The following is a 15,483-nucleotide window of genomic DNA, read 5'->3' as shown; positions in this document are numbered from 1 at the left end:
TTTGCCATACCCACTGGGGTGAAACTTTTAAAAGAAACGGAAATGTGAGAACTGATAGGAGGAAAAACAAAAAAACAAATTTTTTTTTCCCCTCGCGGAAGGCCACGGCCTATAAAATGTTCCCCACTGGGGGATAAAACGTAACGGCATTCACTATAGGGAGGTTAACGGGACGACAAGATGGTGACGCGAAAAAAAGGGACAACCAATCGAACAGGTGGTGGAAAAGTAGTTGCGTAGAAAAATAAAAAGGTTACGTAAAAATTGTTGAGTGGAGTGCGAAGCAGCAGTGGGAAGTAGCAGTGGGGTTACCACCTCCTCGGGAGATCATCTGCCATCTCTCTCCTGGGAGACCATTTAGCAGCTCTTTCTCTTTTTTTTTTTTCGCACTACAAGGGCATCCATCTTTTTGCGAGCACAGCTTAGTTCGTGATAAATAATTTGACCGGGTTGATGAGTGAAGGAGGCTTTATCCCATTTTTGACACATTTTACTGATTTTTTAATGTCACCTTTTTTTTTTTTTTATTTGGCGCATCCCTCCGCGTGAGCCCCATTTTGCGGCCGCCTTTTTTTTGACGACGCGATAAGGGGCCTCTCTTCCACTGAACGGTGGGAAGGTGGGTAAAGCTCTCTGTGACATGCATGTGCGGCGGTACACTGGCTCAATGCGATCGTCGCTTTGGTTAGCCCTGTGAAATTGCCAGGCTGACCACCCGTTTGGGGTGAAGCCAAGGGAACGTGCCCCCTATATGCGCTGCTCAAATGAGGGTACACAAAACGCAGGCATAGTTTTCCAGCCCATCATGAGCAGCCCCCCCCACTCTTTTTTTTTTTTATTTTGACATCACTTTTGAGATCCCTTTTGACTGCTGAGAGTGCTCACCAGATGGATATGCCCAAAGGGCAGAAGCCAAGAGAGCGGGAGGGAAAAAACGAAAGGAGCAATTTGAGGGACATAGAAGAAGCGAAGAAGATAAGGAACCAACAAAATGAAGTGAACTTGAAAAAGTTTTGCGGAAGCACCGATTTTGTGTTAGACGTACCGAACATTGACGAGGGGGTAAAATTCCTAAAGCATGATGTAGACAGTGAGATTCTGCAATTCAATTACACGACCATGCTGTTAAATGAAAAGGTGGAGAGGTTGAATGACGTGGAGAGGAACATACACATCCCCATGGACCTCCCCTTTATGTTTTCCTTTAACATGCAGAATAATGATGACATAGGCAGTTGGGTAAGGCAGCAAAATGAGGAAGAGCATGGGAGGGTTAGTCAGCGGATGATTGGGCATGGGAAGAATGCACATGGGAACACTCCACATGGGAGGATTTCACACGGGAACACTGCAAACGTTGGGGGCGCGCATAGCCTCGTCAACCTAAATGATGAGGTGAAGCAGATCTCCTCCTCCGCCCCGATAATCCAAACGTTTGACAGAGACGATTTGGAGCTTCTCAACAGGGTTGCGCCGCATTACATTAGAAGGGTTAGAAGTACCCTTCTGCAGTGTGCAGAAAGGAAAAGCAGAGATGCACAGGAAAGAAGTTCCCCTATTGGAAGGAACACACATGAGCAGGGTGGCAAGGGCTTTGAGAGTGGCGCTTTGGAAAATGATGACGGCTCCTCCGAATTGACGTTGAAATGTGGGAAAAGGAAAGTACCGTACGATTGCTACTTTCCACATCCGCTAAAGAAAGGAACCAAGGTGAAAAAGATTTACCCCCTTTTGCCCCACATTGGTGTGTGGAGCAATAAATATATACAAGGCATTATGGAGATTGGGAATTCCAGTGACTACATCAGAAGCAGTGGTGGGGAGGATGCCAGTAAATTGCTGAGCAAGGGGGCGAGTGCCACCTCGAACAGTGAGCCGAAGAAGAAAAGCAGCGGTATGCTCGGGCTGCTGCATTTGGTGGAGAAGACGCGCGATAAGCATCTGTACGGGCTGTACAAGGCGCACGACGTGGGTTGCGACGAGTATATTCTGAATAAGTACCTGCGCAGGGATGGTTCGGCGCGGAGGAGGTCCAACGGGGTGGCTGCGGTTAGCGCGGTTAGCGCGGTTAGCGGCGGTACGGTTGGCAGCGCTACTGATCGTGATGGTGGGGACGCACCCGACCAAGCGAGCGACTCCCCGGCAGCGAAAAAAAAAATCAGCCTGAGCAAATTTCTCATAAAGAAGTACCTCTTCAAGTTAAAAATGAGGGAGAAGTTAAGGGGTAAGCTGCCCAAGGGGGAAAAGGTGACCCCCCCTGTGAAGAACCAGCAGGAGGAGGAAGACGAATTGGAAGAAGAAAAATTTGCTAAGTCAAAAAGTGAAAGAAATGAAGGAAATGAAGGAAATGAAAGAAGCGCATCGGTCGAATTGACACACCGGAGCAAGCGTGTAACGTTTAACGAAACAAATAAGTACGAATACGTGGAAAAAAAAGGAGAGCGGGGGGAACATGGCGAGGGAGACGATACGGTCATGCAGAATGTGAGATGTTCGCAAAGTACCCCTCCTGATGATAATGTAGAGTGCTTCAAATATGTGCGGGATTATAAATCGCCATCTTTTGGGGTGAATCAAAACGACCCCCTGTCGTACGTCATAGGGTTTAACAGGCACAACTTGGCTTTCATGTTCCCGACCCTGTCTAGGAAAATTATTTTTTCCAAAACGGGGCAGCAAAAGAGGAAAAATTATATAATGGTGCGGGAGAAGTAGGCCCCCCTTCGCGTGCCGTTTGTTACGTCTGTCTGTACCTTCGCGCCATTGCGGGTGCTTTTTTTTGTGTGTGTGCACATGAGGATATATATCTGTATGTGTTATTGCCTATGCTGCCCGGCGGTGTACCCCGTCCCTCCTGAATTTCCACCATTGTGTGGTGCGAGATATCCTGAGGAGCCACTCTTGTACCAGTTTTAACGTTTTATGTGAAGGTGAAATTTAAATTGTGATCTCGTAGGGGAGATATCCCTCCACTGTGACAGTGGGGTGATGTGAACGGTGCAACACTGAAAGGGGATCCATTCGTGGTTCTTCCACTTCCCCCCTCCAGCTGCTTCCACCTGATGTGCACACATATTTGGCCCCCCCGCCCCAAGGGGCTAAAAGAAAAAATCGTGCATGTGCCTCCACTCGAAGGTGTATCTCTGCCGTAGGAGGGCCAGGCCCTTCCCCAGGACCATATCGATCTGGTACTTATAAAGTGGGTACTTTAGCAGCAGCTCATCATATTTGGCCTTCAAAAACTCGATGTGCTCAACCATGTTTTCTATTTTGAAGGAGGCCAAAATGTATGTCCCTGCCAGTCCACTTGCACGTGATGACTGTTCCAAAAGTTCATTTACATGGTCTCTCAAATCTTCTAATATGAAGAGGACATCAAACATTTCGTTTATCATTTTTTTTTTTTTTAAAATATCTTCATCTTGTTCATATGGCTTTATTCTAGCTTCTATGGAGTGTAGAATTCCTTCCCAAATGGAGACATTCAAAACGAGGTGTACTGAGTCGTTCCAGTTGCTCGTTAAAATGTGGTCATACAGATCGTCCATTTCGCTTATTAATTTTGTTTTCTCAGTTTTGGTGTCGTACAGGGATGTAAAGTAGCTTCGTTTCCCTACCAGGGGGGTCCTTTTCTTCATTCCATTGTTCTGTTGCATGTACGTGTGCAGGCAGCATTTTCTTGACGCGGGGGTTGGGTCCCTGGGGGGGAAGCACAGCCTCCGTATGTTCCCGCGCAAGGGGAGGAGCGGCGGCAGCCTCGCCATTTGCCCTGCGCCGTCCCCTTGGTGTGTCCACTATCCCGGTGTGTTCCCTATCACGGTGTGCTCCCTATCCAGGTGTGTTCGGTATGCCCCTTAGCTCAGCTAAGCAAGGAGCCTCCAAACTGGGGATAATTTTTCGGGAAAAAAAATACCCCCACACTTGCGCTGAATGAACAGTGGGGCGAAATCGTTCGGAGTGAAAACCACTTGAGGGAGTTTGAAAAATGGCCCTCCTGGGGCATTTCCTCTTCCGAATTAGAGATGGCAAAAAAAGAAAAAAAAATGAATCCCCAGTTTAGGCAATGAAAAAAAAAAAAAAAAAAATACCTTTCCCACGTGAGGTCATAAAAAAAAAAAAGTTAAGCAGTTAAAATCTGCATGACAGCACGACGCCTACATGTAGCCTCTTTGGTCGACTCATTTGTGCCAGACGTTTGCACTTCCTCCGTGGGGTGTGCGGGATAAATTCGCCCTTTCTGTTGCGGCATTTTTCGCGCCACGCGGAGGGCAAACAACTGACCACTTCGCTTTACGACCCGACGGTGACCCACCATTGGAAATCTTCACCTCTTCGGGGTGCAGAAAATCGCAAGGAGAAAAGGGACAGTCCGTTCTGCCGCCAATAACGCATGTGTAACGATATATGCGTGTCAACTTAAAGTCGTGTGGAAGAAAGGGGGAGAGGGATAAATGATGTTGAAAGTATGCACACATTCTCCATAGGAAATTAAATAAGCACATGTATTAAAAAAAAAAAAAAAAAAAAAAAGATATTTTTGGAGTTTTCAGAATTGGGGAGTCTATTTTGCATTCGTGTGGATTGCGAAGTAGGGGGCTCTCAGCGCGGAAGTGAAGGGGCGAAAAGGCAGTGGCGAAGGTGTGATGGCGAAGTTCGAAGATTGATGACGCAGCGGCGAAATTTTGCACAGCGAACAAAAACCGTGGTGGGTGGTAAGATGAAGTGGAAGGCGCGCCTTTTTCTCAGCACAGTTGGGCATGCGTGTGTGTATATATATATATATATATATATGTGTGCGTGTGTACAAACAGGTGCACGCGCTCGTCGCCAGTCTCTTTTCCGCAAAATCGTATGTTTTCCCGAAAACCGCGTGTGCTTTCCCGTGAACCGCATAACTTTCCCTAAATCATCGCCTGCACGCCCGCCTCAGAAGTACAACAGGAGGAGCACAATGAGGAGGATGAAAATCTTGGCGAGGAAGCCAAAGTAGCCGGCGGCAATTTTAACGGACATGTAGCCAATTTTCTTGCCCTTTCGGCAGATGCAAGTGAAGGAAGTCGTTTTGGGGATGCTTCCAACGAGGCCAAAAATTTTTACGATATTCTCTCCCTTGCTGTCTTCAAAATATTCTACATTTCCAATGTTCAGTTGAGCATCTAGGTAGACAATTTTGGAAGGCTCTAATTCTGGGGACTCTCTTTGGTACACTTGAAAGAAGCACTCGGGCAGAACTTCCCCAGGGCAACTCATTCCTATCAAGTGGTTATAGGAAGTATCCACCAGTTCTATGCTGCAGGTAATTTGTGCATTTTCACCAAGTTCAGCCATATCTACATGATTTGTAAAATTGTGTGTAGATTTATCTGAAGAGAAATTACAGCCATGAATGAGCTTTTTAGTATACACCGGTTTTAAGGACAAAGTGTAAATCGTGCTGTCAACGTTACAGGAGCATTCTGCGGTCACGTCCGCAGATTTTACATACACGGGTGCTTTAAAAATGGAAAGATTCTTATGGTAAACGATTTTTTTGCTCTTATATAGAGAAAGGGGAGAAGTGTCCTTTCCCTTTTTGAAACATTTGTCGTCCACTTTTTCGCATGCCAAGACAACCAACTCTCCATCTTGAAGCTCTAAGTCCAATTTATGTGATTTGAAGGAGGTCTTATCTACCTGGTTAGGTAGGTAAGAATATGGTTCCTTTGTTAAATTGATGGAGGTAATTTTGTGGGGGTATTTCAACACGTTCACTTGAACCAAGGCCACTCTTCCCTTCACATTGGATATGACATTTTCAGAATTGTCGCAAATGCAAAAGAATTCAACATCCTTTGTGTTGAAGGGAGAAATGGTCAGAATTTTTTCTGTGTATTCTGAGTTAGAATCATCTTCTTTCACTTCGTATTCTACCAAGCCCATATTTTCTATTTTTTCCTCTGTCCTTTTTTCATAATTTGTATACACCGTTTGGAAGCATTTTTCTGGTAGCATTTTAAATTTAGATCCTGGGATCTTCTTCGGGATGGTTAACTTTATTTTGTCATAGATGAAGTAGGAGTAGATGCTACAGACGAGGGACCTTTTTTCCGTCAAAATGGGTTCTAAGTTGTGGACTCCTTTACTGGAGAAGTTACATTTGAACCCGAAAAATCCGGACACGTCTTTGTTCAGCTCCTCTGGCGGGACGTACTTGACCTCTCCTTTGGCCATCTGTGTGTGCGTTATGCCCCGCAGCAGGGACAGCACGAGCAGCAGGTTGGCGAGCTGGCGCTTCAACATGGTTCCGGTAGAGCGGTGTAGAGGAGCGGTGTAGGTGGAGTGGTCGAAATTATTCCAATTAACTGGCCCAGCTGTCCACTGGCGCGGAGTCACACTGGCGCGGAGTCACTCGGGCGACATCAATCTGCGTGCCCCGTTTCTGCCGTGCGCGCTCAAAGACGGAAGTGAACCCTCTGTTGGCACAATCTATAGGAGGGGGGAAGAGAGGAGGCGGCCCTTGGCAGTATGGTCACGTGTATGGTACATATATTACAATTGTATGTGCTGTTGGAGTGGAATGAAGTTCGCCCAAATGCACATACACACATGGCAAACGTTATTTGCACGTTATTTGTTGGAGGGGCGAAGGAGTGGAGGGCCCGCGTGCACACCGGCAATGTAAGGAAGGTAGGGGTGCGCGAAATTTTAAAAAAAAAAATAATAATAATTTAAATGAAAAAAAAAGACGCCCCTTTGTGAATTTTCACATGAGCAGTGTGGAATGTGGAATGTGGCAGAGGTTCGCGCGTTAATTCAAAATTTTGCCATTCGTCATTTAGCCACTTCGTCATTTGGCCACTTCGTCATTTGGCCACTTCGTCACTTAGCCACTTCGACATTTCTTCTTTTCCCCACTGGTGAGGTAAAGTCACCCTTCGAAATTTGCTCCTAGTTGGGAAGAGGCGATATTATGTGTGCCCACGCCAGTCTGGCTCTGTCTTACAGTATCATCACTTGTGTTTTTTTTTTTTTTACAAAGTAAGCGCTTTTTAACATTGCCGTGCGGATTGGATATCTGGGAATGTCCTTTTTTTTTTTTTTTTTTTTTTCAATCCATTTTTACCGCGCGTTTATACGCATGTGCAATTGTTTCACATGCTATGAATATGTTCGAAGTTTTTTTTTTTTTTTTGAAGAAAACTGGATCTACAGCATTGTGAAGGAGGAGGGTCCCCGCGCGTGCGTACATGTAAGTACACCCGTATGTATGCACTCCTGTACCTATGCATATGTGTGGGGTATGCCCCTTTTTCGGTGTAGAATCGCCACAGCGAGCGTTACTTCCACCATTGGTGCCGTTCGCTTTGGGATGTGTAAAGGGAATTGCGCAGTGGGCGCGGCGTTTCTTCCGCGTGGAAGTACCCTGCACAGAACGGCTGCACACTGAGAGATCGCCCATCTTGGAGGGGGTAAAATTTACAGACAGTTCGAAGGAACCAGTGCGAAATATAAGGCATAGACGCAGAGCGGAAAAATCTTTCCTCTCAGGTTAGCCGACGAATTGGGGTTCTTTACCCCACTGTGTCTATTTTGTATATTAACTTTTAGCCTCCTTTTGAGGGGCATTTTTTAGCTATGAAAATTGTGGGTGAAGAATAGGGACGGACGATGAACCTGAGATGGAGGGGCGCATCGTTTTTGCGAAAAATGACGATGAAGGCTCCTATATGTTCCTATCCGGGGAGGAGTTCAATTTTCTTTTCTTTTATTTTTTTACTTAATTTTTTCTTTCATTTCGTGGTTGTTCCTTACGGGAGAGGCGCACCAAGTGTGCTCACCCTGCCCCAACACGGGGTTCGGCTGTCTCTCCCCAGGGAGGAAGAAAAATCGGAGCGCCGCTATAGAAGTGTGTGGCGCATGGCAGCGGGGGCAAACTTCAGCGCTGCGTTATAGAAGTGTGTAGGGACACCCGTGCACATTCCGCGGTTGAATCTTTTTCATGCGGGGGAGCATGCTGCCCTAATCATCACGTGGTGCTGCAAACCACACATGTGGCTATCTGCGCAGCGACGCCACTTCGCAGGGCAACGCGGCGTGACGGCTAGCACGCGGAAAGGAGAGCGATGAGGAGAAGCAGCAAGGTGAGGCTGAGGAAGGCCCACCCGGAGGAAGAGGCAATCCTCAGTTCCATAATACCAGCTTTTCCATTATGCTCACAAACGCATCTCACAACAGAATATTTTTGGGGATTGGTTGGCAACCCAATTATGTAGGATCCCTCTTGTGCATTGCTGTAGAATTCTACATCGAGGGTTCCCAAAACGTCGGTCAACAAGAAGGGGTGATAGGACTTCACCCCGTTGACGTCTTTTTCATATAGGACGTGTCTAAAGCAGTAGGTAGGTGTTAATTTGTAGGGGCACTTAATACCTGCAGAAATTTTCTTCTTGCTGGAGCCGATATGTATCGTACATATTTTTTCATTTGACTTTAATTCTTCTAAGGCAAACCCATCTTGGTAATCTCCCTCCCCTGACGGTTTGGTAAAATCACAGCCATCTATGTTTTCCGTTTTCTGCGTCTTTATGATAATCCTTACAGGTGTTTTTGCACTTTCTATAACTGTTATGGTGCAGTTTTCTGAGGATAAAAAGACGGCAGGAAATCTAAAATTTAAAACGTGCTCTTGTAGAAAGCCATATTTCATGTTAATAACATTTTCGCATTCCTTAATTTCAAGTTTTTGATTGGAGTTAAATTTAAAATGAATAGTTTCATTTTCCTTCACCTTCACCAGTTTGTCATTTCCATTTTGGACTATGTCTGTTTGTTCCAACTCATCAGTTTCTGTGAAATCGATTCCTCTTGGTTTTTTTTCTTTTTTGTTCAAGACGATTTTTACTAATCCTACTTTCCCTTCTTCTATTTTTTCTTGGTCCTCCCCTTTCTTCGTTTTCCTATTGTCGCATCGGCAGTAGATTGTTTTGTTGTGCTTATAATACCCTGGGATGACCAACACCTTTAATACAAAATCGTTAAAGGTTCTGTTGAAGGATAATTTTGGGTCTAATTCGAGAAGTTCCATGTCTTTTTCATTTTCTTCTGAATCATATGGGGAGTAGAGATGTTTGGTGAAGCAGTTGGCTGGCACTGTTTCTAACTCTGTGTAGTCTCCTCCTTTTTTTTTGGGACACACCATTGCTACGTAGTCTGTGAGACTTGGGTTATGCACGCTGCACCACACTTCTTCATCCTTTCCACTCGCTTCTTTGAGCACCGGCTTGATGCTACTATGGGGATTCAACGCAAAGTCGCATAAATGCTTCGTTGGAAATATGAAGCTGTTTAGACATTCCTTCAGTAGGAACCCATAGGTCGCCGCGGCAAAGGTTAGTAGCTTCATCTTGGGGGCGCACTTCCCGTTTAGTGGTCCTAAGTATTGGTAGGCAGGCACTTACAGTTAGGGTGGACCGCTCTGCCTGTTTGCGGTGGTGTGCCCTTTGCTGGGGTAACTCGCTGCTTGGCGTTTGATTGATCCTGCCGGGTTTGTGGGTTTATAACTCTTCCAAAATTGGCGGTGCTTCCAACTCCTTTGAAGCGCCTTTTACGCCCTTTGCTAGTGGGCACGCTTTCTCAAACCGACGCGAAAATGTAGAAAGCCCGTTATGTGTGCCGGGGGACCCAATTCGATTATCTCTGAATGCGTAGCAGTAGGGTGATTCACCGCTGGTGCAATTTGTTCCCCTTCTTTTTATACGCCGTTGCGCAAAATGGAGTATTTTTCATTTTTTTTTTTTTTTCTGTCCTGCCGCGTTCGCGGTGATCTACGTGTACACGTGTGTACATAATTTTTTTTTTTCCATCTGTTCAGGGGGTGCGAGCTCCGCTGATCAAGCGGCCATGAGCAGGTACAAATAAATATATATAAATATATATATATGTGTGTGTGTGTGTTTTTTTTTTTTTTTTTCTGTGCGCTTGACCCACTCTGACGCTGCAGAAGATGGCTGACTGCCGGGGAACCCCTGTGACGTTGCACTCCTCGCGCAACATGTGCGGGGTTGACACCTTCGGGAAAGAAGCTCCCCCTTTTGGGGAGGATGTGGCCCCCTTCTCCACATGTACATACATGCAAGAACACACATTTTTGTAAAGTAATCTTTGCGGTGAGATGTGCCCTCCCGATTTCTTCACTCGGAAATGTTGATCATGAGGGACATTTTCCCCCACCTGAACGAGCACTCAAATAGGTCCTCCCCAACTGAACGAAGCGCCCTTGTGAGGTGCCAACCTTTCCACTTGGGAATCACCATAAAAGGTGCGACTTGCCATGCGTATAGGTGTGTGTAGAGGGGAGGTGTGCCGTATGCCTTTTCAAATGCGTCCCTCTTTTGCCTCACGGGGAATGGCCACAAGGGGGGTAGGCTATACTGTTGGGGCCTTTTCACACTTGCGCATAAATGGCACTACCTAATTGTAGAGTTTGCCAAATGGGGAAGCTCCGATATCCGGTGGAGCAGAAGAAAGAGGAAACGGTGATGCTGGTTTGTCCCTTTAGCACATGACATCGCCCATTCAGGTGTGGCGGACTTCCCGCATAACCCCGGGATGGGTGGTCTCGCCCAAACGGTTCGGTTACGGGTGTGCCTATCGCTTTTGTGTGGCGTTTTGCCTCTTTCCTCTTTGCAAGGGGGAACCTCCCTTAAAATTGCTCAGCGCGCAAGGAGCTCCTGTTCAAATTGGATCGCTGATCAAATGGGGAAAGAATGTGCACCCCCCCGATAGTCGAGATGGGCAACGGTTTATGCGTAAGTTCATCTTTTTTAAATCGTAATGGTGTTTTTCCCCCTTTTTTTTTTTTTTTTTCCTATTCATTAGTGTCTACTTTTTCGCTTTAAAAGAGAACAGTATACCCCCCCTACACACTTCCCCCATTTTTCGCTTAAAAATGAGTTTCCTTCTTCTGTCACATGGCGGTTTGGGAGTAACATGACGGTCGTTTTTTTTTTTTTTTTTTGTTCTCCTTTTTCTTTGGGTTAACTTTTAAAAGGAAGGATTAGTTCTCATCGCGGGTGAGCACATGCTTCCACACCCCTTCCGTACACATATCGTCTTCACGCTGGCACAGTTTTAGGTAAGTTTGCTTTTATACGTTTGACATGTACATGGCAATTCCAGTGGAGGGGGCGACGCACAGCATCAGTATCGTTCACTAATCAAATACGTCAGAAAAAAATGGTAAGGGTTAGCAAAAATATAGCGAGTTGGTGTGAAGAAAAAAAAAAAAAAAAAAAAAAAAAAAACAGCGAGGTGCGGAGAAAAAGCAAACTGGCGCAGCGCAATCGCGAAGACGTGGGAATAGTGACTTATGGGATGGAGATAAAAATAAGGAAATGCAAAGGTGACAAGGTGAACCAAAAAAAAAAATAGAAAAAAAAGGAAAATGGGCCAATTGGGACATAATCACCCATTTTGAAGCATCAAGCGAACGGCACAGATAACTTGATAAATAAACGGAAGATTCGCGAGACATTTTGCGCATGACATGGTACGTATTGCTTACCCCACTCTCAGCCGCTGCACAAAAAAAAAAAAAAAAAAAAAAAAGGAAGCAGGTGAATAAACACTGAGGCACAGTACATACGCATGACAAGCATGTGTGTTTGGGATGAGCATGCACAGAGAGAAGAAGCCTTGAGAGAGTCAACAAAGAATTGCTAAAAATCTGCGAGACGTTTTTACGTACAACTGGAACAAAGCGAGACATAACCTTTTGGCGGCCTATTTTCGTGCGCGAGAGGTGAGCCCCAGTTGGCCGCGCCAAATTGACCGCGCCAAGGAGACTGCGCCATATAGTCTACGCCAAATAGTCCTCGCCAACGCGTCAGGAAGTCCAAAGAATGAATCCAAGCGCGGCAGTCATGTTCGAGGAGAATGAAAAGAAAAAGAGGAAGCTCTTCGAGGACGCGCCAAACTACGACGCCAACTTCTTATCCAACTACGTAAACGAGTTTAGCAACAACCACGTTGGCTTCCCCGGGGTGGGCGGCAACGAGGTTGGGGGTGATCATGTTAGGGGGGACGCTATTAGGGGCAACGAAATTAGGAGCAACGATATATGCGCCGGGCAGGTGGGCGCGATGTGCGCAAGCCATCTGGGGGGGACCCACCTGGGTGTATCCTGCATGGGTGTACCCGGCATGGGTGTACCCTGCATGGGGGTGAATCAAAACCCATTTGACGCCCACGCGGAAAGCAGGAAGAATCCCCCCTCCCCCAACGGACCCAACAACTGCAACAGCGTCCACTTTAATAAAAATGTCCTAATTAACAGCATAGACGTTCTCCTAAATTTTATAAATTACAGCTGCCTCAATGAAAGCATAAAACATGAAGTCCTCTACGACAATTTGTTAAATTTGCGTTTTCATATCCTCAGCTTAAATGACGAAAAATTTAATCAGAAAAAGATAACTGAGTATTTTTTTAAAATGTAGACGCGTTGGGAGGGGTGGCGTAGCCAGGTGCCTCGCCTGTGGCATCCCATGTGTGCGTTCCCCCCTGCGCAAAAATTAACTCCTTCATCAGTGGTATGGAAGCGGCGATTTGGGTGAAGCGGTCCAATGGGCGAAGTGGTCCAAATGGGCGAAATGACCCGAGTGATCCGCATGGCCCGAATAAGCAAAATGCGTCAGCTGTTCGCGCCGTCCGTAATTTTCGAATGTCCCCATTTATCCCCCCACTTTGAACAGTTTTGTTAACCAATTTTTTCTTTTTCGTTCTGCTTTTTTTTTCTTTTTCGTTCCTCTTTTTCGTTTTTTTTTTTTCCTTTTTCGTTCTTCCTCGTCTTCCTCGTCTTCCTCTTCTTTTCTTCCTTTTTTCCTTTTCCTTTCCCCCCTAATTTTTAATTGCGCCGCAAAATTAACACAAATTCAGCTTCGTTATTATGTAAACCCTAATTGTTTGATCCAACGACGCGAAGGCGCAGAGCCCCAACTTGTTGACGTTCCAGTCGAAAGAAATTATGGGCTGAGTGGACACTTTGAGGAAATTTAATTTTTCCAGTTCGCCTACAACGCCCCTCTTGCACCCCTTGGTTTCGTCAAAGATGTAGTTCTTCTCGGGGTTCGCATATTTGTAGAGGACAAGCTGCGGGGGGAGGGGGAAGTGCGCGCGAACGAGTTGCGTGATGGGGTACACGTGAGTGTTTACATGCGTGCTCACTCGACCTATGGTGTGCCCTCTCAGCAATGCACATTCTCGTGGCGCTTTCCTCTGACCCAATTGAGGCCGCTCATTCGCGGCCGCTCATCCTCCCTCTTCTCACATTTCCGTCACCTCCCAAGGAAGCAAAGATGTCCCGATTTTGCGGCAAAAATGGGGTTCCCCAACATGTTCCTATAAAGGGGAAGGCGTATTCACGATTGGGTTTTGCAGAGCGGGTTTTTCCTATGCTGCTCTGGGTTAAGCGGTCTCTCGGTGGTTAATTTGACTCAAGCTGGAAGAGGGTATTGAGTGCCCCTTCGACTGATCTGTTGGCGACGTATATGACGCCATGTGCATACGCGCCGCTACCTCCCAGTGGTCGCCACACTTTTTACGAAACAAAACAAACCTGAAACTATCTGGTCCTTGCTGTAGGCATATCCCAAACCTTCGCTGTACACATCCATGTTGAAGATGTAAATATTTCCCTCCAGCGTGGAGCAAATTAACTTGTTCTTTTTCGTGTCTTTCCTGTCGTAGCTCACTGCGCAAACGCCATTGTTGACGTTGACCTTGCCGGGGGGGAAGCAAAAAAAAGAAAAAAAAAAAATAAAGAAAAAAAATAAAAAAAATTGGCTATACTAGGCAGTTGGTGTGAGTAACCACATCGCATGCACTGAACATGTGGAGCGATACTGTTGCCCAAAACGAGGGACCCATGCGCAGGTAAGGTACACCCGTTATTTACACACACATATATATATATATATATATATATATATTCATATACATATATATATGTATGTGCGCGAAAAGCTGCTCCCCCTCTGCTGCGCACTTCGTGCTCTACTGCCATCATTTTCAGGTCGAAAAATTTGATGTCCCCATTGTCATAGCCTGCGCACAAATTCAGGTTTTCCTCGCCCCCCCCAAAGGGAGATTTTACTTCTATGTAGTTGTTTCCTGATGAGGGGGTGGGGAAGGGGTACAGGAGGACTCATAAAATGAGAAACTTAGCCCATTTGAGGAGGCACATTCCTCTGCTAGGGTAAGCCTCCTACACCTTTAGAGGAATTTGTTATGCCCTTGTAGGGCGCACTTAGCGAGTAGCCCTCACCTGTCGCGACGCACCAGCAGTCGGGGATGTAAGCCGAGTCCTTGGGAGGCTCTAAACTGACAACCTAGCGAAGGGGAGGAGGGACTAATGCATGGCGCCTTTTCACAAGTGATAGTGTAGCGTGGACCTGGGGGGAAGAGCCGCAAACAAAAGGTGGCCCTTTTTTTCCCCCAATAGCTCACTTCACTATCCGTTCGTATGTCAAATATTTTGACAGAGCCATCCCTGCTCGCGCTCACAACCAAGTTGTTGTTTTTGTAGTTTTTACATTCGACTCTGTTTATCAGTTTTGTGTGCTTGTGTATGGTGTAGTAGGGGGTGGACATGCGGCTAATGTCGTAGAGAAGTATTTTGCCGTCGAACGTGCCTGGGGGGGAGAAGCGCGCATGGGGAGGAGAAGCGCACATGGGGAGGAGAAGCGCACATGGGGAGGAGAAGCGCACATGATACGGTGGACGCACCCATCGCTCCCGCGGCTCACTTCTTACCGCAGGCAATGGTGTACGCCCCGGAGCAGGAGAAGAAGGGGCTGATGGTCTTCACCCCTGTGTCCGTTTCGTGGTTAGAAATGCAAGTGAACTTCCCCTTGTTCAGATTATACACATTTATGTAGCCCTTTTTGTTTAGCTTTTCCCCCACAGCGAGAATGTCGGATTTGCCGTGCACCCATTTCACATCGTATACGGTCTCATCGAGGGGGTGGTTTATGTGCTCAATGATTTGGGGTTTATTTTGGGCGTTCATTGGGGGTGAGCGGCGGTCTGCGCGGTGGAAGTGTATAGGGGGTGGGGTTCGAAAAGTGCGTCGTTTTCGCAGAGAGGCGATTCTTCTGCTTGGTCACTTTGCCGTTTCGGCGGATATACATACATAGGCATACATGTGTGCTTTTTTTTTTTTTTCCCATTTTTGGGGACAAACAAGTACGTGCTCACAAGCATGTGTGATAGGTTTATTTTATTTTGAGGTTTTTTTTTTTTTCCTTTTTGTTAAGCGGAGGGATGCCGCAACGGTGGGAGTTTCCACCCACCCCCGCTGTAAAAATGGCTGAATGGTTATGTCCCTGTTGAGGTAGCCATTTCTACACATGTCCATGTGTTTTTTTTGGTCAATATGGGTGCCATATGCATGCACATGTGATTTTGCCTTTATGGCACCTTTGCTGCGGTGTGACGTCACCCCGT

At 46.4% G+C, this 15,483-nt stretch overlaps 6 protein-coding genes across 6 annotated transcripts, besides 8 other annotated features; 2 read left to right on the top strand and 4 right to left on the bottom strand.

Annotated features, from left to right (window-relative positions):
* Positions 1-417: 417 nt before the first annotated feature.
* On the top strand, positions 418-2,715 carry PVX_083225 (hypothetical protein, conserved; the record flags this gene model as incomplete). Its single annotated transcript, XM_001614194.1, has 1 exon — positions 418-2,715. The coding sequence occupies exon 1, from the start codon at positions 889-891 to the stop codon at positions 2,713-2,715; it is 1,827 nt and encodes a 608-aa protein (XP_001614244.1). The 5' UTR covers positions 418-888.
* Positions 1,255-1,277: a microsatellite.
* Positions 2,716-3,098: 383 nt separating the features above from the next.
* PVX_083230 (hypothetical protein, conserved) lies at positions 3,099-3,638 on the bottom strand (the record flags this gene model as incomplete). The annotated part of the gene is made up of 1 exon (XM_001614195.1): positions 3,099-3,638. One exon carries the CDS (start codon positions 3,636-3,638, stop codon positions 3,099-3,101), a length of 540 nt encoding a protein of 179 aa, XP_001614245.1.
* Positions 3,639-4,926: 1,288 nt separating this feature from the next.
* On the bottom strand, positions 4,927-7,014 carry PVX_083235 (transmission blocking target antigen precursor (Pfs48/45), putative; the record flags this gene model as incomplete). Its single annotated transcript, XM_001614196.1, has 2 exons — positions 6,582-7,014; positions 4,927-6,465 (listed from the first exon to the last, which is right to left on the bottom strand). Exon 2 carries the CDS (start codon positions 6,277-6,279, stop codon positions 4,927-4,929), a length of 1,353 nt encoding a protein of 450 aa, XP_001614246.1. The 5' UTR covers positions 6,280-6,465; positions 6,582-7,014.
* Positions 6,658-6,678: a microsatellite.
* A 322-nt stretch (positions 7,015-7,336) lies between the features above and the next one.
* Positions 7,337-7,362: a microsatellite.
* Positions 7,363-7,778: 416 nt separating this feature from the next.
* On the bottom strand, positions 7,779-9,879 carry PVX_083240 (male fertility protein pf47, putative). Its single transcript, XM_001614197.1, has one exon. It carries the CDS (start codon positions 9,380-9,382, stop codon positions 8,081-8,083), a length of 1,302 nt encoding a protein of 433 aa, XP_001614247.1. The 5' UTR covers positions 9,383-9,879; the 3' UTR covers positions 7,779-8,080.
* Positions 9,115-9,142: a microsatellite.
* Positions 9,880-10,359: 480 nt separating the features above from the next.
* Positions 10,360-10,394: a microsatellite.
* Positions 10,395-11,766: 1,372 nt separating this feature from the next.
* Positions 11,767-11,800: a microsatellite.
* Positions 11,801-11,879: 79 nt separating this feature from the next.
* PVX_083245 (hypothetical protein, conserved) lies at positions 11,880-12,837 on the top strand (the record flags this gene model as incomplete). The annotated part of the gene is made up of 1 exon (XM_001614198.1): positions 11,880-12,837. The coding sequence occupies one exon, from the start codon at positions 11,880-11,882 to the stop codon at positions 12,474-12,476; it is 597 nt and encodes a 198-aa protein (XP_001614248.1). The 3' UTR covers positions 12,477-12,837.
* Positions 12,087-12,145: a microsatellite.
* Positions 12,838-12,900: 63 nt separating the features above from the next.
* On the bottom strand, positions 12,901-15,046 carry PVX_083250 (G-beta repeat protein, putative; the record flags this gene model as incomplete). Its single annotated transcript, XM_001614199.1, has 7 exons — positions 12,901-13,128; positions 13,307-13,377; positions 13,595-13,757; positions 14,024-14,148; positions 14,303-14,366; positions 14,485-14,669; positions 14,791-15,046. 7 exons carry the CDS (start codon positions 15,044-15,046, stop codon positions 12,901-12,903), a joined length of 1,092 nt encoding a protein of 363 aa, XP_001614249.1.
* Positions 12,970-13,009: a microsatellite.
* Positions 15,047-15,483: the final 437 nt, after the last annotated feature.

Source organism: Plasmodium vivax, chromosome 12 (genome assembly GCF_000002415.2).
Source record: "Plasmodium vivax chromosome 12, whole genome shotgun sequence".
NCBI classification, from domain to species: Eukaryota; Apicomplexa; class Aconoidasida; order Haemosporida; family Plasmodiidae; genus Plasmodium; species Plasmodium vivax.
This window is presented reverse-complemented; position numbering and strand designations above follow the sequence as displayed.

Excerpts from the sequence above, each read along its gene's own strand:
- PVX_083240 (XM_001614197.1), bottom strand. The coding sequence starts at position 9,382 with ATGAAGCTACTAACCTTTGCCGCGGCGACCTATGGGTTCCTACTGAAG.